The following is a 27,434-nucleotide window of genomic DNA, read 5'->3' on the forward strand; positions in this document are numbered from 1 at the left end:
GAAACGTGAGAATTTTTATTGTTTTATATATAATTTATTATTTTATTGTTTCCCTTCAACATGACTTTACCGAAAGAGCTAAGAATACGGAATATCATTTGGGTCATTTTTTTGTTACTCAAGACGAGATTTCTGATATTACTGCGTTTTTAAAAATATTTACATAACCAATAAAAATTTGTGTTTTTTTATTCAGACCGCGCCAATGGCAATGCGAGTGTTTATTGTTGATGGTGAGTTTTGTAAATCCGTCGTACGGTTAAAAAGAAAAAAAATTTCCCCGAAAAAAAATAAAAATCTCTCCGCCTTGGAGCCAATCAGGTTTCAGTTTCTCCCTTCCCACGTGACGCGGAGTTTTCTGGCTCCTCCCCCTCCTCGCTCGCCGCCATTTTGAGAGTCGTGAGGGAGGTGAAGCCTGCGGCCTTGACAACGACGAAGATTCACCAGGGTCAGTGACAACCTCACACTCACACACACTGTAACAACCTCACACTCACACACACACTGACAACCTCACACTCACACACACTGTGACAACCTCACACTCACACACACTGACAACCTCACACACACTGTGACAACCTCACACACACTGTGACAACCTCACACTCACACACACACTGACAACCTCACACTCACACACACTGTAACAACCTCACACTCACACACACACTGACAACCTCACACTCACACACACTGTGACAACCTCACACTCACACACACTGTGACAACCTCACACTCACACACACTGTGACAACTTCACACTCACACTGTGACAACCTCACACTCACACACACACTGTGACAACCTCACACTCACACACTGACAACCTCACACTCACACACTGTGACAACCTCACACTCACACACTGACAATCTCACACACACTGACAACCTCACACACACACTGACAACCTCACACTCACACACTGACAACCTCACACTCACACACACTGTGACAACCTCACACTCACACACACACTGACAACCTCACACTCACACACTGACAACCTCACACTCACACACACACTGACAACCTCACACTCACACACACTGACAACCTCACAATCACACACACTGACAACCTCACACTCACACACACTGACAACCTCACACTCACACACTGACAACCTCACACACACACACTGACAACCTCACACTCACACACTGACAACCTCACACTCACACACACACACTGACAACCTCACCCTCACACACACACACTGACAACCTCACACTCACACACACACTGACAACCTCACACTCACACACACACACTGACAACCTCACCCTCACACTCACACACTGACAACCTCACACTCACACACTGACAACCTCACACTCACACACTGACAACCTCACACTCACACACTGACACACTGACAACCTCACACTCACACACAGTGACAACCTCACACTCACGCACTGACAACCTCACACACACACACTGACAACCTCACACTCACACACACTGACAACCTCACCCTCACACACACACACTGACAACCTCACACACACACACACTGACAACCTCACACTCACACACACACACTGACAACCTCACACACACACACTGACAACCTCACACACACACTGACAACCTCACACACACTGACAACCTCACACTCACACACTGACAACCTCACACTCACACACTGACAACCTCACACACACACACACACTGACAACCTCACACTTACACACTGACAACCTCACTCACACACACACACTGACAACCTCACACACACTGACAAACTCACACACACACTGACAACCTCACACTCACACACACTGACAACCTCACACTCACACACTGACAACCTCACACTCACACACTGACAACCTCACACACACACTGACAACCTCACACTCACACACACACACTGACAACCTCACACACACACACTGACAACCTCACACTCACACACACACACTGACAACCTCACACTCACACACATACACTGACAACCTCACACTTACACACTGACAACCTCACTCACACACACACACTGACAACCTCACACACACTGACAAACTCACACACACACTGACAACCTCACACTCACACACACTGACAACCTCACACTCACACACACTGACAACCTCACACTCACACACTGACAACCTCACACTCACACACACTGACAACCTCACACACACACAGGCTGACAATCTCACACACACTGACAACCTCACACTCACACACTGACAACCTCACACTCACACACACTGACAATCTCACACTCACACACTGACCTCACACTCACACACTGACAACCTCACACTCACACACTGACAACCTCACACACACTGACAATCTCACACTCACACACTGACAACCTCACACTCACATACTGACAACCTCACACACACACTGACAAACTCACACACTGACAACCTCACACTCACACACACTGACAATCTCACACACACACAGGCAGACAATCTCACACACACACACACTGACAATCTCACACACACACAGGCAGACAATCTCACACACACACACTGACAATCTCACACACACAGAGACTGACAATCTCACACACACACACACAGGCTGACAATCTCACACACACACACACTGACAATCTCTCACACACACACAGGCTGACAATCTCACACTCACACAGGCTGACAATCTCACACACACTGACAATCCCTCACACACACATAGGCAGACAACCTCACACACACACAGGCAGACAATCTCACACACACACACACTGACAACCTCACACACACACAGGCAGACAATCTCACCCACACACACAGGCAGACAATCTCACACACACAGGCAGACAATCTCACACACACACAGGCAGACAATCTCACACACACAGACTGATAATCTCACACTCACAGGCATACAATCTCACACACACAGACTGATAATCTCACACACACAGGCAGACAATCTCACACACACACAGACTGACAATCTCACACACACACACACTGACAATCTCACACACACACAGACTGACAATCTCACACACACATGCTGACAATCTCACACACACACACAGACTGACAATCTCACACACAGGCAGACAATCTCACACACACACACTGACAATCTCACACACACACACAGGCAGACAATCTCACCCACACACAGGCTGACAATCTCACACACACACACTGACAACCTCACACTCACACACTGACAACCTCACACACTGACAACCTCACACTCACACACACTGACAATCTCACACTCACACACTGACCTCACACTCACACACTGACAACCTCACACTCACACACTGACAACCTCACACACACACAGGCTGACAATCTCACACACACACTGACAACCTCACACTCACACACTGACAACCTCACACACTGACAACCTCACACTCACACACACTGACAATCTCACACTCACACACTGACCTCACACTCACACACTGACAACCTCACACTCACACACTGACAACCTCACACACACTGACAATCTCACACTCACACACTGACAACCTCACACTCACATACTGACAACCTCACACACACACTGACAAACTCACACACTGACAACCTCACACTCACACACACTGACAATCTCACACACACACACAGGCAGACAATCTCACACACACACACACTGACAATCTCACACACACACAGGCAGACAATCTCACACACACACACTGACAATCTCACACACACAGAGACTGACAATCTCACACACACACACAGGCTGACAATCTCACACACACACACACTGACAATCCCTCACACACACATAGGCAGACAACCTCACACACACACAGGCAGACAATCTCACACACACACACACTGACAACCTCACACACACACAGGCAGACAATCTCACCCACACACACAGGCAGACAATCTCACACACACAGGCAGACAATCTCACACACACACAGGCAGACAATCTCACACACACAGACTGATAATCTCACACTCACAGGCATACAATCTCACACACACAGACTGATAATCTCACACACACAGGCAGACAATCTCACACACACACAGACTGACAATCTCACACACACACACACTGACAATCTCACACACACACAGACTGACAATCTCACACACACATGCTGACAATCTCACACACACACACAGACTGACAATCTCACACACAGGCAGACAATCTCACACACACACACTGACAATCTCACACACACACACAGGCAGACAATCTCACCCACACACAGGCTGACAATCTCACACACACACACTGACAACCTCACACTCACACACTGACAACCTCACACACTGACAACCTCACACTCACACACACTGACAATCTCACACTCACACACTGACCTCACACTCACACACTGACAACCTCACACTCACACACTGACAACCTCACACACACACAGGCTGACAATCTCACACACACACACTGACAACCTCACACTCACACACTGACAACCTCACACACTGACAACCTCACACTCACACACACTGACAATCTCACACTCACACACTGACCTCACACTCACACACTGACAACCTCACACTCACACACTGACAACCTCACACACACTGACAATCTCACACTCACACACTGACAACCTCACACTCACATACTGACAACCTCACACACACACTGACAAACTCACACACTGACAACCTCACACTCACACACACTGACAATCTCACACACACACACAGGCAGACAATCTCACACACACACACACTGACAATCTCACACACACACAGGCAGACAATCTCACACACACACACTGACAATCTCACACACACAGAGACTGACAATCTCACACACACACACAGGCTGACAATCTCACACACACTGACAATCTCTCACACACACACACAGGCTGACAATCTCACACTCACACAGGCTGACAATCTCACACACACTGACAATCTCTCACACACACATAGGCAGACAACCTCACACACACACAGGCAGACAATCTCACACACACACACACACTGACAACCTCACACACACACAGGCAGACAATCTCACCCACACACACAGGCAGACAATCTCACACACACAGGCAGACAATCTCACACACACACACAGGCAGACAATCTCACACACACAGACTGATAATCTCACACTCACAGGCATACAATCTCACACACACAGACTGATAATCTCACACACACAGGCAGACAATCTCACATACACACAGACTGACAATCTCACACACACACACACACTGACAATCTCACACACACACAGACTGACAATCTCACACACACATGCTGACAATCTCACACACACACACAGACTGACAATCTCACACACAGGCAGACAATCTCACACACACACACTGACAATCTCACACACACACACAGGCAGACAATCTCACCCACACACAGGCTGACAATCTCACACACACACACTGACAATCTCAAACACACACACAGGCAGACAATCTCACCCACACACACAGGCTGACAATCTCACACACACAGGCTGACAATCTCACACACACACAGTCTGACAATCTCACACTCACACAGACTGACAATCTCTCACACACACAGACTGACAATCTCTCACACACACAGACTGACAATCTCTCACACACACAGGCGGACAATCTCACACTCACACAGACTGACAATCTCACACACACAGGCAGACAATCTCACACACACAGACTGATAATCTCACACACACAGGCAGACAATCTCACACACACACAGACTGACAATCTCACACACACACACACACTGACAATCTCACACACACACACAGGCAGACAATCTCACCCACACACAGGCTGACAATCTCACACACACACACTGACAATCTCAAACACACACACAGGCAGACAATCTCACCCACACACACAGGCTGACAATCTCACACACACAGGCTGACAATCTCACACACACACAGTCTGACAATCTCACACTCACACAGACTGACAATCTCTCACACACACAGACTGACAATCTCTCACACACACAGACTGACAATCTCTCACACACACAGGCTGACAATCTCACACTCACACAGACTGACAATCTCACACACACAGGCAGACAATCTCACACACACACAGTCTGACAATCTCACACTCACACAGACTGACAAACTCTCACACACACAGGCTTGATAAAATAAAATAACACAATAAAATTTTCACGACGTTTCGGCCACAACATAAGCGGCCTTCATCAGGTGAAGGGACGAGACTGTCTGGAGGACAGCGCTGGAGCGAACACAGCCACGCTCAGATCACGACCTTTAAGCTGTGTGAGAAGAAACAAAGCGCCTTGACAAAGGAATTAGCATATAATTTAGCATTGAAATAGCTGACTGATTAGCTTGTGACTGGTCACAGAAATGGCTATGTTAAAGTTAAAGCATACACATCCGCAGAGGCACCCCTTGACAAAGGAATTAGCATTGAATTTAGCTAATCACTCAGCTATTTCAATGCTAAATTCTATGCTAATTCCTTTGTCAAGGCGCTCTGTTTCTTCTCACACAGCTTAAAGGTCGCGGTCTGAGCTTGGCTGTGTTCGCTCCAGCGCTGTCCTCCAGACAGTCTTGTCCCTTCACCTGATGAAGGCCGCTTGTGTTGTGGCCGAAACGTCGTGAGAATTTTATTGTGTTATTTTATCAATTTATTATTTTATTCTCATTCTACGTGGTGGTGACTTTACCGAAAGAACCAAAGAAGATCAATCCTTGCAGTCACGAAAGCTTTAAATCGAAACAACTGCCTTGTTCAGGTCACGAGCGCGAGGGGTGACGTCACGCGGAAGGGGAGGGGTGCGGGGGGGTCCGTGACGTCACACGGTCGCACGCGTGACGTCACGCACCGTGACGTCACGCGTGCCTCAACCCCCTCCCCCACCGTGACGTCACGAGCGCAGCTGCAGGGTGACGTCACCGAGCGTGTGGATTGCTGTGAGGTAAAAACAACACAAAACTATATATTTTTTTCTATATCTCACATTAAACACTTCGGGGTTCATATCAAGCAGAGGGCTGTTATTTTACGTTGCCGAGTAGTTTGATTATAAATACAATTTTACACGTCTTTTTTTTTAAGACTTCGGAGTTGCTACGTCTGAGGGGGTTTTTTTGTTCTTAATTTTTTCTCACCCCTTGAAGGTCACGAAACAAGCGATAAAAAGTGCGGGAATCCGAGTGTTTATAAATAACAAAAACAATATTACACGCTGGGGGGGAGGGGTTAACAGGTCCCTGCAGGGTGGGCTGGTAGGAACATTGGAATTTTGTCAAGTCTCTGCGCTGTCTATTGCTGATTTTACACCCAAACAGCACGAGATTTCACTTCGTTAAAGTATTGAAAGGGGACGGACGGACACATTAATCTATTGCAGGCTGGTACACTCAGTTTACAATCTTCGCTACTACCAGTATAAAGGATGTCAGTGACAAGAGAGTGACTCTCAATGACGTCACTCACGTGGTTAAACAAAGGATGACAGCGACAAGAGAGTGACTCTCAATGACGTCACTCACGTGGTTAAATAAAGGATGACAGTCACACGAGATTTCACTTCGTTAGAGTATTGAAAGGGGACGGACGGACGGACACATTCATCTATTGCAGGCTGGTACACTCAGTTTACAATCTTCCTTCCTACCAGTAAAAGTCGCCTCATAGTAGTGATGAGACACCACGTCTGAGGGTTACCCTCAGACGTGGTGTCTCACTAAACACAAACAATAAAAAAAGCGCGGGAAACCCTCAAAAAGTTGTGAGGCGATGGATTTAATTCATTTATTTTATTTTTTATTTGGTATCGCCCTGTGAGCCACGACCCAGCGTCGCTTTCGTGAGGGCGAAACTTTCATCAGCCTCATGGGGTCCACAACATTTTACTTTGCTTGGAAATACGACGTTTTACACCCCCCCCTCCCATCCCCAGCGATTCGATTGCTGTGCAGGGTTTGGAATGTGCTAGGAGATGTTAACTACCTCGCCTGTTATCATCACGGTGACTAGGAGATGTTAACTACCTCGCCTGTCATCATCACGGTGACTAGGAGATGTTAACTACCTCGCCTGTCATCATCACGGTGACTAGGAGATGTTAACTACCTCGCCTGTCATCATCACGGTGACTAGGAGATGTTAACTACCTCGCCTGTCATCATCACGGTGACTAGGAGATGTTAACTACCTCGCCTGTTGTCATCAAGGTGACTAGGAGATGTTAACTACCTCGCCTGTCATCATCACGGTGACTAGGAGATGTTAACTACCTCGCCTGTTATCATCACGGTGACTAGGAGATGTTAACTATCTCGCCTGTCATCATCACGGTGACTAGGAGATATTAACTACCTCGCCTGTCATCATCACGGTGACTAGGAGATGTTAACTACCTCGCCTGTCATCATCACGGTGACTAGGAGATGTTAACTACCTCGCCTGTCATAATCACGGGGACTAGGAGATGTTAACTACCTCGCCTGTTGTCATCACGGTGACTAGGAGATGTTAACTACCTCGCCCGTTATCATCACGGTGACTAAGATATGTTAACTACCACGCCTGTTATCATCACGGTGACTAGGAGATGTTAACTACCTCGCCTGTCATAATCACGGTGACTAAGAGATGTTAACTACCTCGCCTGTTATCATCACGGTGACTAGGAGATGTTAACTACCTCGCCTGTCATCATCACGGTGACTAGGAGATGTTAACTACCTCACCTGTCATAATCACGGTGACTAGGAGATGTTAACTACCTCGCCTGTTATCATCACGGTAACTAGGAGATGTTAACTACCTCACCTGTTGTCATCAAGGTGACTAGGAGATGTTAACTACCTCGCCTGTCATCACGGTGACTAGGAGATGTTAACTACCTCGCCTGTTATCATCACGGTGACTAGGAGATGTTAACTACCTCGCCTGTTGTCATCAAGGTGACTAGGAGATGTTAACTACCTCGCCTGTTGTCATCACGGTGACTAGGAGATGTTAACTACCTCGCCTGTTATCATCATGGTGACTAGGAGATGTTATCTACCTCGCCTGTTGTCATCACGGTGACTAGGAGATGTTAACTACCTCGCCTGTCGTCATCACGGTGACTAGGAGATGTTAACTACCTCGCCTGTTATCATCACGGTGACTAGGAGATGTTAACTACCTCGCCTGTTATCATCACGGTGACTAGGAGATGTTAACTACCTCGCCTGTCATCATCACCGTGACTAGGAGATGTTAACTACCTCGCCTGTTGTCATCAAGGTGACTAGGAGATGTTAACTACCTCGCCTGTTATCATCACGGTGACTAGGAGATGTTAACTACCTCGCCTGTTATCATCACGGTGACTAGGAGATGTTAGCTACCTCGCCTGTTGTCATCAAGGTGACTAGGAGATGTTAACTACCTCGCCTGTTATCATCACGGTGACTAGGAGATGTTAACTACCTCGCCTGTTATCATCACGGTGACTAGATGTTAACATCCTCGCCTGGCCTACAGGAGATCGTCGGTTCGCGCCCAGGCCCTGACCACGCTTGCTCCTGCTGCTGTATATTTGGAGTCTGCGTCTCTCTCCCCATGTTGATTGTGTGGATTTGTCTCAGGGTCCTCCGATTTTTCCCGATACGGGGCCATCCATTTAGTTCGTTGTCATGGAGGGGGATACCCAAAATGCGTACGCTTGCATATGGGGGGGTCTACTCACAATGTACGCATAGGAAATGGGGGGGGGGGGTTGAAGCCTCGATAATAATGCAGCCGGCGGTGGACTATCTGTTTGCTTAAACACGTTAATATTAATAATTGATCGTTTCTGCGTGGATTACATATCGGCCGTTCTACAGGATTCTAGGGGGTGGGGGGGGGGTGATGCGTCAGGCGAACGTACGTAGGCAGGTGGGGGGGGGGGTGTGTAAAAAGTCCGCGTGCGTACGGGGTCAGGTTTTGACAGATTTTTGCGTACGCACGAAAGGGATGGCCCCTACACATTTAGATACTGTACAGCACTCTACACGGAGTGATCCCAGCTGTCCGGCAATGGTTTGTGTGATCATTCTCTGTACTACAGAGTGGCATGTGTGTCATCTCCATTGGTTTCCTCCGAGTTTCCCTTCCATAGCTAAACCCACAAACACAGTGGAACTGGTACTTGCCAGAACCACATCCCAAAGCTAAAAGATTACCTGGAAATGGCTCAGTGGGAGGGATCACAGCAACATCGCCCCCTCTTGTGCAAACTTGGCAGGACCCCTCCTGAAGAAGAGTTGAGACTCAGTGGGGCTATCCTGAGCAACAGGCGTATTCATACATTAACAATACGGATGAATACAGACGGCACATTGAGTGTGGCATGCAGTCATTATCCTCTGCCATTGTCAATCGACTTGTGGAACGAAGGCCTCCCCAATTCGTCCCAATCTCAAGTGGTGAGGACTCAACACAGCCAGTCAGCCACTGACAAGCTCACTCACCCATTAACTCACTCACCCACCACACTGCAGGTCACAGCAGCACATTCGCGCAGCTAGTCAGCCACTGACAAGCTCCCTCACCCACTAACTCACTCATCCAACCACCCACTCATCACATTGAAGGTTACGACAGCACGCTAAGCCAGCCAGCCACTGACAGGCTCACTCACCCACTAATTCACTTGCACCCACTCACCAAACTGCAAGCACAACAAGACACTCACTGAGCCAACCAGCCACTGACTAGTTCACTCACTCACCCACGCACGCATCCACTTACCCACTCACCACATTGCAGGTCACGACAGCACACTAAAGCCAGTCGGCCACTCACAGGCTCACTCACCCACTAACTCACCCACCCACTCACCAAACTGCAGGCACAACAAGACACTCACTGAACCAGTCAGCCACTGACAAGTTCACTCACCCAGAAACCCATCCACTCACCCCACCACCCTGCAGGTCACAACACACTCACCCTCGCAGAGGTTTTTGGGCAAGCGTTGCGCACTTTCAGATGCGCTTCTGCGTCCGTCTGGAACCATTTTCCTTCCGCTATTAGGAATCCACTGAAACTGTGCATTTTAAAATCATCTAGATTGAAGACTAATTTCTTTTGCACTGGTCTTTGTGTTTTGTTTCTTGTCCTCTACCCGTACCTCTGATTAGCAAGGTTCGCTCTGTACGGTGTGAAATAAGTTCAACGTGCATACACCCAGCCCATCAGCCACTTACAAGTTCGCTCACTCACCCACAAACTCATCCACCCACTCACCAAACCGCAGGTCAGAACACTCCCCCTGCTCAGCAATTTATCCTCTAAAACCGTCGCTCTCCCAACTGATTTCTGTTTGCTTCGCCATCGTACTTTACCTCACTTGCTTCCGTCATTACGCTGACCAAGATCTCTCGCCACCCTTAACGAACGAGACCGCACCCCGGTGCTCTCTCTGGAGCTCTGAGCCGGTCAATAAACGGCAGGAGCTCGCAAAAAAAAAAACGCGAACGCATTTCGCGCGCTCCATGCGAAAACGTGTTTCACCCGCGATTCGTTTCCCTCAACCAGAACGGCGGCGACTGGGAACAGGAGAACTGGCGACCCCCCGGGGCCAGTGGTCAGGCGGGGAGGAAATGTCGGCGCACGAACAAATTCTGGTGTGCAACTTGAGGAAGTGCCGGCGCATTGTCGGCGACTTCGCCTGGGTCACCTCCTGCTCGCATCTCTTTTGCGACGAGGACGGCGAACGCGAGTTCAAGACGGGGGCGGCCGCCTGCCCGGCGTGCGGCGCCTTGCCGCGCGGCAGCCTGGACGTGGTGCGGGTCTGCTTGAACCCCCCCGAGGAGCACAAGTCCATGGTGCTGGCGGGCCTAGGGCCGGACGTCATCCAGGAGATATGTTCGCGGGCGCTTTCATTCTGGATCTTTCAGGTATCGGCGACGGATCGGTGACTTTTTAAAAATAAAAATTAAATTTATTTTTAAAAAGTAACAAACTGAAATGTTTTATATTTTAGCGGATAAAGTCCCACTGAGCTACGTAACCTCTTTTTTTTGCAGAAGCGACCTGGCCATCACGAATGATAGCCCAACCCAAGCGGCTGTTATCATCACGTGGAAATTTACAGCAGTCAAATACTCTAAAACGCGTTAGATGTCGTTTCTAAACATTGGGAGGGAAAAATCAGAGGACCTGGAGAAAATCCACACGGCCACTGGGAGAACGTGCAAACTCCAAACATAAGTAGTGACTAACTCGGAGACAAAAAGACTTGGAGGCATTTCTTTATTTAGCGAGCACCATTGGAATGACGCAGTTAATATTTAGTCCGTCTATTATCGGTGGCACTACTTAGAACATGTACAGCGTTTAAGATGTCACTCTTGAATTAATTTGCGTGATTTATGAATATTTTTCTCCTGCTGGGTTCTTTCGGTAAAGTCACGTAGAATGGAGATAAAATAATAAAAATAATAACAGAATTTATTATGTTATTATTATTTTAATTTTTATTACAGAATAAATTCTGTTTTATTTTTTTATCTCAATTCTACGTGGTGACTTTACCGAAAGAACCCAGAAGATGAATCCCTGCAGTCACGAAAGCTTTAAATTGAAAATTATGAATATTTGTTTTTCATTCTTTCGAATTTTTTTTGGAGCTTCGTCATTCCCAGAGGCTTCGCTAACCGAGTTATTCTTCTACACGTAAGTCCCCTTGCGCGTACGGCTCTTTAACCGATAAAAAATACGTTTAATCAAATTTTCCATCTCGTAGGTGCACCAGGAGAGACTGTATCAGGAACACTTGGCCGTGAAATCAAAGAGGCTCAGGGTGCAGTCTGAGGACCGCTTCAAGCAGGAGATCCAGAACAAGGTCACGGAGGTCGCCACTCTGAAGCGGCAGTTCTCGCTTGCTAAGAGCGAGCTGGCCAAGTTCAAGAAGAGGTACAACGAGGCTGCCGAGAAACTGCTGGAGAGGGACCGGGAGCAGAAGAAACTGCAGGTCTCCTACGATCGCCTCCGCCTGCGATTCTCCGCTATCGACGAGGGGAGACGCGCTGAGGAGGAGGAGGCTCTGAACGGCGCGGCGTCCTCGCCATTCATAGTGAGATTCGGTAGGGCCGTTTGAACTTTAGTAATAGGTTTTTACCCTTTTAGCTGGCACAAAAACTGACACCTTTATTCAAGGCATCATGTTTGCAATAACCACAACACAAGCAGTTAAAATGCAAACAAAAGAGACAACTCTGATAATAATATGCACTGTCCTTGAATTTGATTGGTCCACACCCGAGACGGCTTTTCTTAGAGCCTAGTCTCCACTGGTGTTGGACCAGAAGACGCCAAAAGGCGTACAACTCAAAAACAGCGCACCATCAGGGAGTATTGAGGGCTCGGGGTAAACCTTTACATTATGAGACCTCCTTTGCCAGTAACAAGATATAGGAATAGGTTTTTACCCTTTTGGCTGGCACAACAAAAACTGACACCTTTATACAAGGAATCATGTTTGCAATAACCACAACACAAGCAGTCAAAAATGCAAACGAAAAGAAACAACTCTGGTAATGATATGTTTGAACTTTGTTAGGAACCGACCAAGCAGGGAAAATGGGGATAGGTTCATACGGTGACGTTTTGTACGTAATGTAATTTTTTCCCCCACCCCCCCTTCCCCTGTAGCAGAGACGTCGACCCCGCGAACATCGCAAGGCGCGGAGGGAAACGCGTGGAGCTGGATGATGAAGACGCCTCCGTGCTGCCGCCCTGAGGGGACGGAGTTTGCGCCGAGGCCGTTGTTTTTCGACGGCAGCCCCCCGGGCAGGTCGCCGCAATCCGACGGCTTCCTCCGCTTCCCCTTCCCCGCCAAAGCCGCGGTGACCGGAGCCAGGAAGTGACCTCCCCCCGGTAACAACGCGAGAGTCCTTCCCTTCGCGCCCGCCTCCTCGCCCTCCAATGCGGTCGCAAGGGGTTCCCCAAAAAAAAAACTCGTGGGGAAAAAAACCGACGCAAAAAGGACCTCGCCCACTGGCCTCACCGCTCATCAGATTCCTGTGGTCTTAACACTGCCCGCAGGTCATCTGCCTACTACCCTGTGGCGCTTGGCAGGAGCCTCTCGTCGTCACCGCCAGTCGATTGCCTCCTCTGAGCGCAAACGGAATCCGAATCGGAAATATTTATTTACGCTGGAGGTAGGAATCCGACAAGCTGTGAAGCTCTTTTCCCACAGACTTCTGGTCGGGGGCCCCGGGGTAAAAACGTTACAGCGACAAACAAATACAAAAAACCACGTCGTGCACAAGCGTCACGGGGTCCACGCGTGCGAGCGCGCGCCTCGTCGCCCCCGTCAGTTGTGTTCGGAGAGCCGCTCGCTGGAGATTCTCACGCACGACGACGACGATAACGCCGCGTCATTGAGCTATCGTTTGTGATGGCCAGGTCGCTTATGAAAATAGCTGCGTGGGTCGGTGGGTCCTCGGCCTGGTAAAATGAAAAATAAATTTGTTGAGTTTAATAGTTTCAATTCGTTACTACTTTAGCGCACACCAATTGTGTTCTGGGAGAGCAAACCCACAACGTTGACAGTGGAGTTTGACGTCCCGCTTGGTGATCACCACCAGCGGCAGTAACTGAACGACCGCACTCCGTTCACGTGACAAACGTCTCCCATTGGCCGTGCCGGGTGGGGCTCACAGGGTTACGTCACTTTCACATCCATCAGAAACTTTTGTCTATACTGGAGGAATCCGTGCAGCCCTACAGGAGGTTGTAGGTGCGATCCCAATTCTGACAGCTGCTGCCGTATATTTGGAGCTTGCGTCTCTCTCACTCTCTCATCATCATCATCATCACCACAGTGGCTATGAGATGTTAACTACCTCACCCGGTCTACAGGAGGTCGTGGGTTCGATCCCGACTCTGACAGCTGCTGCTATAAACCGTGGCCGATGAGCTCCCGCTTTCGACCCCGCCGATTTGCGTGCTGGAGAGTAAACCCATGACATTTACCGCTTGAGCACCGTTAATTTTTTCCAGCGGGTAGGTTACCAGGTGTCGTCGTTGGCGTTCGGGGGAGGGGGGACAGGCCGGTGGTGGCGGCGCTCGTGACGGCACAGAGGGGTTTGCCGTTTAGAATCTCGCTGCGGCCGACCCGGGAGTTACCGTGGTGCGCGTTGTTTCTCAATGTTGTGTTGGAGTAAGTGCTGTTCACAAGAGGGAACCTGTTCCATTTGTTTTTCATTAAAAAGTTTAGGACTTTGCGGCCGCCAAAAACACTTCCTTTACATTACACAGACCACCCATACAGGTCGACACAACAACCGCCATTCGCCACTAAGTGGCGGTGACCTCACCACATCGCTTGTGCCAGGCTATGTGCATGTTGAGGCCACGTGAAGTGTCGAAGGCCCACTGGTAGGAGGTTATGGGGCAGACCCAGGTGCCAGGGGTCCACTGACTGAAATGAATGGCCGATGCACCACCTGTGCCCCGTACTGTGCCAACTTGCTGTGCTTCAGCCACCCAACTGCCCAGCAGCAGCATTCACGAGCCTCCTCCAATTAGGCCGATCTAGACACCACTGGTACCAGTCCACTCAGCTCCACATCCTCTTGTACCACATCACTCCATCTCTTCTCGTTTAGCCCCCTCTATCTGGCTGAACAAAAGCTGTTTAGGCATGTGGGCTACATGACCCAACTAATGCAACCTTGCCTGCCAGAGGAGCTCACCGATGGGATTTTGTCCAGATCTTTTAAAGATCTGTGAGCTCCTCACACAATCCAGCCTGGTTAAACCCAGGATGGATCTTAGGCAGGCCAGCCTAAATGTTTCTAACCAGGGAAGATTTTCCTTTAGGGGGGTTTACATTTTGCAAGCGTAGAGAAGGGAGGGCATGACTGGCCGAGAAGATCCGAAGCTTCATAGGGAGTGACAGACCAGGTAGCTTTACGCAACTGATGGAAAGTTAATGCCGCTTGACTGATTCGGAATGAGACCTCTGTTGTCAAACCGGAGCTGGTCATGAGCACACTGCCCAGGTATGGAAAACTCTTCACTCTCTCCACAAACACAAAGATCCCCCATATAGCCTTAACAGGCCGGCATGGCACATGAAGGGGTGAGTGGCAAGCACAATGCCACGTCAGAATTGGGTATTACAGATAGGTAGCCTGCCGCCAACAAAAGAAAAGCTCCAGCAGAATTGCTTCATTATTTAGTTCTATCCTTGGCTGGGTGAGCACGTCCCTACTTATCAAGCATTGTGCTCACCATTGTACCGAGTCACTTAAACGCAGGCGAGCTGCTGCTTCTCTACTGCATGAAAGTGACATGGCATGTTATCGTGAAACACCTCTATAGGCTTATCTTCCAAAGCCTCCAATTTGTGCGCAAGCTTTAACCCGCATTACATCGCCAATACTAACTAAAATAGCGCCTTCATCTACTGGCAGAAATTTAGTAACACGCTTTTCAAGATGATTACAAATCAGAACCTCTGAGTGCGTGTGATCCAGCCACCGTTTAACGCACTAAAACATCACCTATTGATAATACTCATGTTTAGTTTCATATCGCGTCATCATTCATTGCAAATTGCATCTCACCATCGCTGAGGAACCTCAGGCATACAGGCTGTGAGCCAACACCAACAATTAGCCAAGCTCTGCAGTCCTCTGCAAATTAAGTTAATGAGTGTTGATCCCTCCAATTTGCACAATTGGCTCCGTACCGTGCAAAAGAAGTTCAACATACACGCATACAGAAGGGATCTACAATATTTAGTCTGCACTTTGCTGTACTGCCTTCTTCCGGCGTGCCGGGGAGTGGCACCTCGACGTCCATGGGAAGGGATTTTCGCAAAACGTGTGCGGTCCAGCCACCCTCACTGCCTCTGCGGTGCTGGATTAGAGGCTACATACAGCATAGCCATCACCACCAAGCTATCTGTGATCCCCGAGATGCCTTTGTCCGTCTCCAAATTACACGCACTTTGCCCGTCTTAATGCAATGGACGCCACAAATACAGACTCTGAAATATCGAATCTCACGAATGAGAATGCTTACCTACCCTGCTTGGTGGGTTAGCACAGGGGTCCCCAACCCCCTGTTAGGAACCGGGCCGCACAGCAGCAGGAGGTGAGCAGTGAGTCCGCGTGTGGCCCGCCCCCATTATTTTATTATTTACCACTTCCGTCCGTGCCTCTTTCCCGCACTGCGCACTTGTCTCAGTCACAGTGTTGGTATAAAGCCCACAAGCTCTAACCCCCTAGTAGCCACAATGTGTAATAAACAAACGTCGCTGGAGAGCTTCTTTGAAAAGGGGGAAAGACCCAATGATGAACCCCCCCCCTCCCCCGGTCCGTGAAAAAAATTGTCTTCCACGAAACCGGTCCCTGGTGCCAAAAAGGGTGGGGGCCGCTGGGTTAGCACATTCCAAATGTAGCGTAATAGCGCCGTCTGCCGACTGAAAGTTATAAATACAGTGTACGGCAGTACATACGTCAGCAGGCGACAGTACACATGGGGGGAAGACCACTAGGACAGAGTTCATGGCCCCGATGATGGCAGCCTCGGCCGGTTGGTGCGCCCTGTTTTGTCCAGTTTTGTCTTGAGAGGGGCTTGCTGTTCAACACACTCGTGCTGGTGAGAGAGGCCTGCTGTTCATCACACCCGTGCTGGTGAGAGAGGCCTGCTGTTGAGAGGCCTGCTGTTCATCACACCCGTGCTGGTGAGAGAGGCCTGCTGTTCAGTACACCCGTGTTGAGGGGCCTGCTGTTCAGCACACCCTTGCTGGTGAGAGAGGCCTGCTGTTGAGAGGCCTGCTGTTCAGCACACCTGCGCTGGTGAGAGAGGCCTGCTGTTGAGGGGCCTGCTGTTCAGCACACCCGTGCTGGTGAGAGGGGCCTGCTGTTCATCACATCCGTGTTGGTGAGAGGGGCCTGCTGTTCAGCACACCCGTGCTGGTGAGAGAGGCCTGCTGTTCAGCACACCCGTGTTGAGGGGTCTGCTGTTCAGCACACCCGTGCTGGTGAGAGGGGCCTGCTGTTGAGGGGCCTGCTGTTCAGCACACCCGTGCTGGTGAGAGAGGCCTGCTGTTCAGCACACCCGTGTTGAGGGGCCTACTGTTCAGTACACCCGTGCTGGTGAGAGGGGCCTGCTGTTCAACACACCCGTGCTGGTGAGAGGGGCCTACTGTTCAGCACACCCGTGCTGGTGAGACGGGCCTGCTGTTCAACACACCCGTGCTGGTGAGAGGGGCCTGCTGTTTAACACACCCGTGCTGGTGAGTGGGGCCTGCTGTTTTAACACACCCGTGCTGGTGAGAGGGGCCTGCTGTTCAGCACACCCGTGCTGGTGAGAGGGGCCTACTGTTCAGCACACCCGTGCTGGTGAGAGGGGCCTGCTGTTCAACACACCCGTGCTGGTGCGAAGATGGCGCCGATGATAGTAGCCTCAGCCGGTCGGTGCGCCCTGTTTTGTCTTGTTTTGTCTGTCAATTCAGTGTTTTGCCAAGATTTTCGGAGTTCTTTAACAAGAGACGAACTTTTAAATATCAGGGAAACAACTCCTGTGGATTTAATTCCTACTTTTCTGCTTCCAGCGGCAGAATTAGTAGGCATTCTTGTCAATGCCGCGCTAGGCTTTGCTCAAGCAGCGAAACGCCGCCCAAGGGGTAAACGGTCGGGGGCTCTAGTACGGCTACGCAGACGCGGGATCCGAACAGTGCTTCTGAGCTTTTTCCTCTCCAACGTACGTTCACTGTACAACAAAATGGATGAACTTCAGCTACTGATGGTAAAAAACAAAGACTTTCTTTCAGCTTCTGCTTTGTGCTTCACGGAAACATGGCTGTGTGATTTGATTCCGGACACTTCGCTACAACTAGCAGGATTCCATCTTGTAAGATCGGATCGTGACATAGCACTCTCCGGCAAGACGAAAGGCGGTGGTATTTGTTTTTACATTAATAGTGGCTGGTGTGTAGATGTCACAGTGATTCTGCAACATTGTTCTCCACTCCTTGAATCAATTTTTATAACCTGTAAACCGTTTTACTCGCCTCGCGAGTTCGCGTCGCTCATTTTGGTCGGAGTTTATTTGCAGCCTTGTCCTCAGGTTAAAGAGGCCCAACGCATGCTCGCCGATCAGATTCTGAGTGTGGAGCGAGCAAATCCAGATTCGTTGGTTATCGTACTTGGCGACTTTAACAAAAGTAATCTCAGCCACGAACTCCCCAAATACATACAATTCATTAAATGCCCAACCAAAGAAGGGAACACTCTGGATCACTGCTACACTACAGTCAGTAGAGCCTACCACGCCGTCCCCCGAGCAGCACTAGGACACTCTGACCATGCCATAGTCCACCTGATTCCTGCATACAGGCAGAAACTAAAACTCTGTAAACCTGCTGTGAGGACATCTAAACAGTGGACCAGTGAGGCTGTGGAAGATTTGCGGGCGTGCTTAGACTGTACTGACTGGGATATGTTCACGACTGCTACCAATAGTCTGGATGAACTCACAGCGGCTGTGACGTCCTACATCAGCTTCTGTGAGGACTGCTGTATCCCAACACGTACCAGGGTGAACTTTAACAACAATAAGCCCTGGTTCTCAGCAAAGCTCAGAAGGTTGAGGTTGGAGAAGGAGGAAGCGTTTAGGAGTGGAGATAGAGACAGATTCAAGGAGTCGAAGAACAGGTTTAGCAAAGCGGTGAGAGAGGCTAAACGACTGTACTCAGAGAGACTAAAACACCAGTTCTCTACAAACAACGCTGCTTCTGTCTGGAGAGGGCTCAGGCAGATCACCAACTACAAACCCAGAGCCCCCCACACCACTAACGACTCCCGCCTAGCCAACGACCTGAACGAGTTCTACTGTAGATTTGAAAGACAATTGGACTGTCCTGAACCACCCCTTCCAACCCAAGAGGCCCCATCCCCCACCAATACTACAGAGACGACTATCTCCTTTCAGGAGGGAGAAGTTAATAGACTTTTCAAGAGGCAGAATCCACGCAAAGCAGCCGGGCCGGTCTCTGTCTCTCCAGCCACCCTCAGGCACTGCGCTGACCAGCTGTCTCCGGTGTTCACCAACATCTTTAACACCTCCCTGGAGACATGCCATGTACCAGCCTGTCTCAAGTCCTCCACCATCATCCCTGTGCCCAAAAAGCTAAGGCCAACAGGACTAAATGATTACAGACCGGTCGCCCTTACATCTGTGGTAATGAAGTCTTTTGAGCGCCTGGTCCTGGCACACCTCAAAGCCATCACAGACCCTCTCCTGGACCCCCTTCAGTTTGCCTACAGAGCCAACAGGTCTGTGGACGACGCAGTTAACATGGCCCTCCACTTCACCCTACAGCATCTGGACGCCCCAGCATCCTACGCCAGGATCCTGTTTGTGGACTTCAGCTCTGCCTTTAACACCATCATCCCTGCCCTGCTTCAGGACAAGCTCTTCCAGCTGAACGTGCCCTACACCACCTGTAAATGGATCACACTTCCTGTCTGACAGGAAGCAGTGCGTTAAGCTGGGAACACAAATCTCCGACTCCAAGTCCTTCAGCACCGGAACTCCTCAGGGCTGCGTCCTTTCCCCTCTGCTCTTCTCCCTGTATACCAACAGCTGCACCTCCAATCATCTGTCCGTCAAACTCTTGAAGTTTGCGGACGACACCACCCTCATTGGGCTGATCTCTGGTGGGGATGAGTCTGACTATAGGTGGGAAGCTGACAACCTGGTGACCTGGTGTAGCCAGAACAACTTAGAGCTAAATGCTCTTAATACAGTTGAGATGGTTGTGGACTTCAGGAAGAATACAGCCCCCCTCACCCCCATCACCCTGTTAGACTCCCCAGTCAAAATTGTAGAGTCCTTCCGCTTCCTGGGCACTATTCTCTCCCGGGACCTCAAGTGGGAACTGAACATCAGCTCCCTCACCAAGAGAGCTCAACAGAGGGTGTACTTCCTACGGCAGCTGAAGAAATTCAACCTGCCAAAGACAATGATGGTGCAATTCTATACAGCGATCATTGAATCCATCCTCACCTCCTCCATAACCATCTGGTACGCTGCTGCCACTGCCAAGGACGAGAGCAGACTGCAGCGTATCATCCACACTGCTGAGAAGGTAATTACCTGCAATCTACCAACCCTCGAGGACCTGCACACAACAAGGTCCATGAGGCGAGCGAGGAAGATTGTGGCCGATTCCTCCCACCCTGGACACTCTCTGTTTCAGCTACTCCCCTCCGGCAGAAGGCTTCGGTCCATCAGGACCAAAACCTCACGCCATAAAGACAGTTTCTTCCCATCTGCTGCTGGCCTGTTAACATTTTATCTACATAATGAAACCTTGCCGATATTAACTATGTTAACCTATTTGTATTTTTTTAAATTATATCTTAAAGCTATTTTATATTCGATATTTATTCAATTTTATATACTTCAGCCCCTTGGTGTTAGTTAGACTTTTAAACCTTATTATTATAGTAAGACTTGTTTAAAACTTATTTAAGATTTTAGATTCCTATATGTTGAATGTATGCACCATCCTGCCAAAGTAACTTCCGTGTCGGTGTGAACTTTCATGGCGAATACCCTTTCTGATTCTGATTCATTCTCAATAGGAATCGATTCTAAATGCTCTCCTTTTCTAACAATCGATTCTCATTGTAGGTATCCCAATGGGATTCGATTCTATGCGCTTCAAATCACTAGCTAGATCGATTCCTATGTTATTAGAACAAATCGCCATAATCAATTCCCATGTTATCGAAAATGTATTCGATTCCATTTTACACTCACGACCAACGTCAATTCCAATGCAGTCCCAATAGGGATCGATGCCATTGGCTACATTTTTGACCACTATCGATTCGCATTTGTTATCCCCATAGGAATCGATCCGAGTTTTTAATTTAACCTTGAATCGATTTCCTCAGCACGTGACTTGGGTGAGGCGGGCGCGTGGCTGCGTGTGGAGTTAATGGCGATGTCGAAACTCTACAAACTTGGCCTACTCTTCCCCTTCATCCTGCCTCTCCTCCTCCACCACCTTGTCACGTGCAGCAGCCACGGTGAGCAGAGCCCGAAGTGGTTGATAAATCGGGTGCCAGGTTGTGATTGTGTGGAGAGTGGTGGTGCAGTGGTTAGCGCACTGTGTAAGTGTGAGTGGGGAGTGGTGGTACAGTGGTTAGCGCACTGTGTGAGTGTGGAGTGGTGGTGCAGTGGTTAGCGCACTGTGTGTGTGTGGGGAGTGGTGGTGCAGTGGATAGCGCACTGTGTGTGTGTGAGTGGGGAGTGGTGGTGCAGTGGTTAGCGCACTGTGTGTGAGTGTGTGGGGAGTGGTGGTGCAGTGGTTAGCGCACTGTGTGTGAGTGGGGAGTGGTGGTGCAGTGGTTAGCGCACTGTGAGTGTGTGGGGAGTGGTGGTGCAGTGGTTAGCGCACTGTGTGTGGGGAGTGGTGGTGCAGTGGTTAACGCACTGTGTGTGTGTGGGGAGTGGTGGTGCAGTGGTTAACGCACTGTGTGGGTGTGAGTGGGGAGTGGTGGTGCAGTGGTTAACGCACTGTGTGTGTGGAGTGGTGGTGCAGTGGTTAGCACACTGTGTGTGTAAGTGTGTGGGGAGTGGTGGTGCAGTGGTTAACGCACTGTGTGTGAGTGAGGAGTGGTGGTGCAGTGGTTAGCGCACTCTTGAGTGTTTTTTCTCCATCTGCCCAGCTCCGCTGTTCCCACTGAATGTTCGTTTGGAGTCTCGAGACCTCCTGGCGACCCTTTGCTGGGACCCCGTTGAAGCGGCTCCCAGTGGGGATGGAGGGGATAGACCCCCACTTGTTGATCCTTTAACCATCAACTCGACCACCACGACCACGACCAACTCAACGTTCCTGAATGTTACATACAGAGTTCAGAGCAAACTGTGAGATGCTCACTCACTCAGCCACTCACTCACCAACCCACTCACCCACTCACTAACCCACTCACTTACCCACTCACTCACCAACCCACTCACCCACTCACCAACCCACTCACCCACTCACTCACTCACCAACTCACTCACTCAGCCACTCTCTCACCAACCCACTCACTCACCCACTCACTCACCAACCCACTCACCCACTCACTCACCAACCAACTTACCCACTCACCCACTCACTCACCAACCCACTCACCCACCCACTCACTCACCAACCCACTCATCCACCAACCCACTCACTCACACACACACACGTCTCTCTCACCCACTGGCTCCTCACCACCCTCACCACTCCTCCCTGTGTCTCTGTCTGCGCAGCTTCAGACGAGCCCGCTGGCAGACCGTCTGCGCTGCAACAACGGAGACACGGTGCGACGTCTCCTCGGCGCTGGACGATCCCGGTGACCGCTACCTCCTCCGTGTGAGATTCTCCTTCTCATCCTCGCCGTCACGATCCTCACCCTGGGTCGCGGTTGTGGTCCTGCCCTTGATGGAAAGTGAGTGGCACGAGATTGTACATATGCCTGTGTCTCTGTGTGTGTGTCTCTCTCTCTGTGTCTCTGTGTGTGTGTCTCTCTCTGTGTCTCTGTGTGTGTGTCTCTCTGTGTCTCTCTGTATCTCTGTGTGTGTGTCTCTCTGTGTCTCTCTTTGTCCGTGTCTGTCTGGTGCTCACTAACAGCACTTGCCCCAACGGTATTTTTCAGGCTACACGGAGGATCTTTGTCATTTTTGTCTGTGTGTGTCGCTGTGTATGTCTGTGACTCTTTCTGCCTGTGTGTGTGTCTTCGGCTCACAAGGGGAGATCACACAAACTCCACTCACTCTGTAGGACAGGGGGAGATCACACAAACTCCACTCACTCACTCTGTAGCACAGGGGGAGATCACACAAACTCCACTCACTCACTCTGTAGGACAGGGGGAGATCACACAAACTCCACTCACTCACTCTGTAGCACAGGGGGAGATCACACAAACTCCACTCACTCACTCTGTAGGACAGGGGGAGATCACACAAACTCCACTCACTCTGTAGGACAGGGGGAGATCACACAAACTCCACTCACACACTCTGTAGAACAGGGGGAGATCACACAAACTCCACACACTCTGTAGGACAGGGGGAGATCACACAAACTCCACTCACACACTCTGTAGGACAGGGGGAGATCACACAAACTGCACTCACTCACTCACTCTGTAGGACAGGGAGAGATCACACAAACATCCCTCGCCATGACCCCCCCTCTCCCGTGTCTCAGCTGTGCTCAGCGCTCCGTCGTTCACCCTGAGGCTCGACAAACTGACGCGGGGGGAGGAGGAGGAGGGCGATGGTGGTGAGGATGAGGATGAGGAGTGCGGTGTTGTGGGTGACGATGAAGACAACGACGATGATGGCTACAGCGACAACGACGACGGCGATGACGATGACCGTGACGGCAGTGACGATGACCGCCGTGATGACGGTGGTCCTGGGGTGGCTGGGGAGTTGGAGGCGGTGGTCGACGGAGAGCCGGAGGTGCGGAAGCTGTCGTTGTTGGTCTCCGTCGGGCGGGGGTGGAGGGCGCTGGTGTCGCACGACGTGAAGTTCCACCATCAGGTTGACATTTCGACAAGAGGCGGCGTTCAACTCACGGTGAGAGATTGCGGGAGTTGTGACGGGGGTCGGGAGGTTGTGGCGGGAGATGTGCGTGGTTGAGTGGGTGGGTGGCGATGCTGCTACTGATGATGATGATACTACCAATGACACTACTACTGATGATGCTACTACTACTGATGATGATGCTGTTGCTGCTACTACTACTGCTGCTACTACTGATGATGATGATGCTTACTGCCAGGAGCGCTTCATCGGATGCCGGTACCAACACCGAATGATGCTTCTGCCGGGACGCGAGGATGAGTACTGTGTCCGCGTGAGAATGGTAGCCGACTTGCCACGGTGGAAGGCAGGGGAGTGGTCTCCACTGTCGTGTGTCTCCGTCCCTCCACCACACAGCACCGTGGGTGAGTGGGTGGCTGGGTGAATGAGTGAGAGGTATTTTTGTGCGTGTGAAGTGGGTCTCTGTGTGAGTAGTCTTGTGGATCTCTATGAGTGGTCTATGGGTCTCTGTGTGAGTAGTCTTGTGGGTCTCTGAGTGGTCTATGGGACTCTGCGTGAGTAGTCTATGAGTTTCTATGAGTAGTCTATGGATTTCGATTTAAAGCTTTCGTGACTGCAAGGATTCATCTTTGGTTCTTTCGGTAAAGTCACCACGTAGAATGAGAATAAAATAAATTGATAAAATAAAATAACACAATAATATTCTCACGACGTTTCGGCCACAACACAAGCGGCCTTCATCAGGTGAAGGGACGAGACTGTCTGGAGGACAGCGCTGGAGCGAACACGAGGACAGCGCTGGAGCGAACACAGCCACGCTCAGACCAGCGCTGTCCTCCAGACAGTCTCGTCCCTTCACCTGATGATAGCCGCTTGTGTTGTGGCCGATACGTCGTAAGAATATTATTGTGTTATTTTATCAATTTATTATTTTATTCTCATTCTACGTGACTTTATCGAAATTACCAAAGAAGATAGTCTATGGGTCTCTATGAGTACTCTATGGATCTCTGCGTAAATAGTCTTGTCGGTCTATAAGTCGTCTATGGGACTCTGCGTGAGTAGTCTATGGGTCTCTATGAGTAGTCTATGGGTCTCTGTGAGTAGTCTATGGGTGTCTGTGTGAGTAGTTTATGGCTCTCTATGAGTAGTCTATGGGTCTCTATGAGTAGTCTATGGGTCTCTATGAGTAGTCTATGGGTCTCTGTGTTGTCTTCCCACCCAGCCCCTCGTGTGGGTGTCGACACGGACGGCCAGGTCACGGCGGTGGTCGGCCAGAAGGTGGCGCTGCTGCGCTGCGTTCTGTGGGGTGCGGCCGTGGTGGTGGTGCAGGCCAACTGGCTGAAGGCCTCCCGTGGCAACGTCTGGGCAGGGGCCAATTTGGCCGCACTCAGCCCGCTGCACGGCACGGCGTACTCCAACTCGTCCCTCGCGGGCCGACTGCGGTTCCGCGTTGGGGGGCCTCCCGGCGACGTCTCGCTGGAGCTGCTGGACGTGCGGGCTGGCGACGGGGGCCTCTTCCTCTGCCACGTGGCCACCTTCCCCCACGACAACTTCGAGGGGAGGGTCAACCTCTCTGTCATCGGTGAGGATTGACACTGCCCCACGCAGAGACCCATAGACTCATCATGCAGAGACCCATAGACTACTCACGCAGACACCCATAGACTACTCACACAGAAACCCATAGACTACTCACACAGACACCCATAGACTACTCACACAGACACCCATAGACTACTCACACAGACACCCATAGACTACTCACACGGACACCCATAGACTACTCACAGAGATCCATAGACTACTCACACAGACACCCATAGACTACTCACACAGAGACCCATAGACTACTCACACAGACACCCATAGACTACTCACACAGACACCCATAGACTACTCACACAGAGACCCATAGACTCACACAGACACCCATAGACTACTCACACAGACACCCATAGACTACTCACACAGAGACCCATAGACTACTCACACAGACACCCATAGACTACTCACACAGAGACCCATAGACTACTCACACAGACACCCATAGACTACTCACACAGACACCCATAGACTACTCACACAGAGACCCATAGACTCACACAGACACCCATAGACTACTCACACAGACACCCATAGACTACTCACACAGAGACCCATAGACTACTCACACAGACACCCATAGACTACTCACACAGAGACCCATAGACTACTCACACAGAGACCCATAGACTCACACAGAGACCCATAGACTACTCACACAGACACCCATAGACTACTCACTCAGAGACCCATAGACTCACACAGAGACCCATAGACTACTCACACAGAGACCCATAGAATACTCACACAGAGACCCATAGAATACTCACACAGAGACCCATAGACTCATCACACAGAGACCCATAGACTACTCACACAGAGACCCATGGACTACTCACACAGACACCCAGAGAATATTTACACAGAGACCCATAGACTACTCACACAGACACCCATAGACTACTCACACAGACACCCATGGACTACTCACAAAGAGACCCATAGACTACTTACACAGAGACCCATAGACTACTCACACAGACACTCATAGACTACTCACACAGAGACCCATAGATTACTCACACAGAGACCCATAGACTCATCACACAGACACCCATAGACTACTCACACAGAGACCCATAGACTCATCACACAGAGACCCATAGACTCACACTGAGGCACATAGACTACTCACACAGACACCCATAGACTACTCACACAGTCACCCATAGACTACTCACACAGAGACCCATAGACTCATCACACAGACACCCATAGACTACTCACACAGAGACCCATAGACTCATCACACAGAGACCCATAGACTCACACAGAGACCCATAGACTCACACAGAGACCC

General features: G+C 50.1%; 2 protein-coding genes across 3 annotated transcripts in view; both read left to right on the forward strand.

The window, feature by feature from the left end:
- The first annotated feature begins 308 nt into the window (after positions 1-308).
- LOC142909422 (E3 ubiquitin-protein ligase CCNB1IP1-like) lies at positions 309-15,198 on the forward strand. The gene is made up of 4 exons (XM_076059735.1): positions 309-448; positions 11,504-11,865; positions 12,714-13,053; positions 13,622-15,198. Exons 2-4 carry the CDS (start codon positions 11,569-11,571, stop codon positions 13,834-13,836), a joined length of 852 nt encoding a protein of 283 aa, XP_075915850.1. The 5' UTR covers positions 309-448; positions 11,504-11,568; the 3' UTR covers positions 13,837-15,198.
- A 6,690-nt stretch (positions 15,199-21,888) lies between these two features.
- LOC142909423 (uncharacterized) overlaps positions 21,889-27,434 on the forward strand; it is a 9,961-nt gene continuing 4,415 nt past the window's right edge. For both annotated transcript variants that reach the window (XM_076059736.1, XM_076059737.1), the window contains exons 1-6: positions 21,889-22,029; positions 22,672-22,870; positions 23,246-23,424; positions 24,189-24,562; positions 24,768-24,933; positions 25,755-26,114. In XM_076059736.1, the coding sequence (XP_075915851.1) occupies positions 21,939-22,029; positions 22,672-22,870; positions 23,246-23,424; positions 24,189-24,562; positions 24,768-24,933; positions 25,755-26,114 (1,369 nt within the window). In that variant the 5' untranslated portion in view covers positions 21,889-21,938. The remainder of the gene's footprint in view (positions 22,030-22,671; positions 22,871-23,245; positions 23,425-24,188; positions 24,563-24,767; positions 24,934-25,754; positions 26,115-27,434) is intronic.

Source organism: Petromyzon marinus, unplaced genomic scaffold (assembly GCF_048934315.1).
Source record: "Petromyzon marinus isolate PM22_M1 ecotype Great Lakes invasive population unplaced genomic scaffold, UKy_Petmar_22M1.pri1.0 PM_G_Scaffold_122, whole genome shotgun sequence".
Taxonomy (NCBI): domain Eukaryota; kingdom Metazoa; phylum Chordata; class Hyperoartia; order Petromyzontiformes; family Petromyzontidae; genus Petromyzon; species Petromyzon marinus.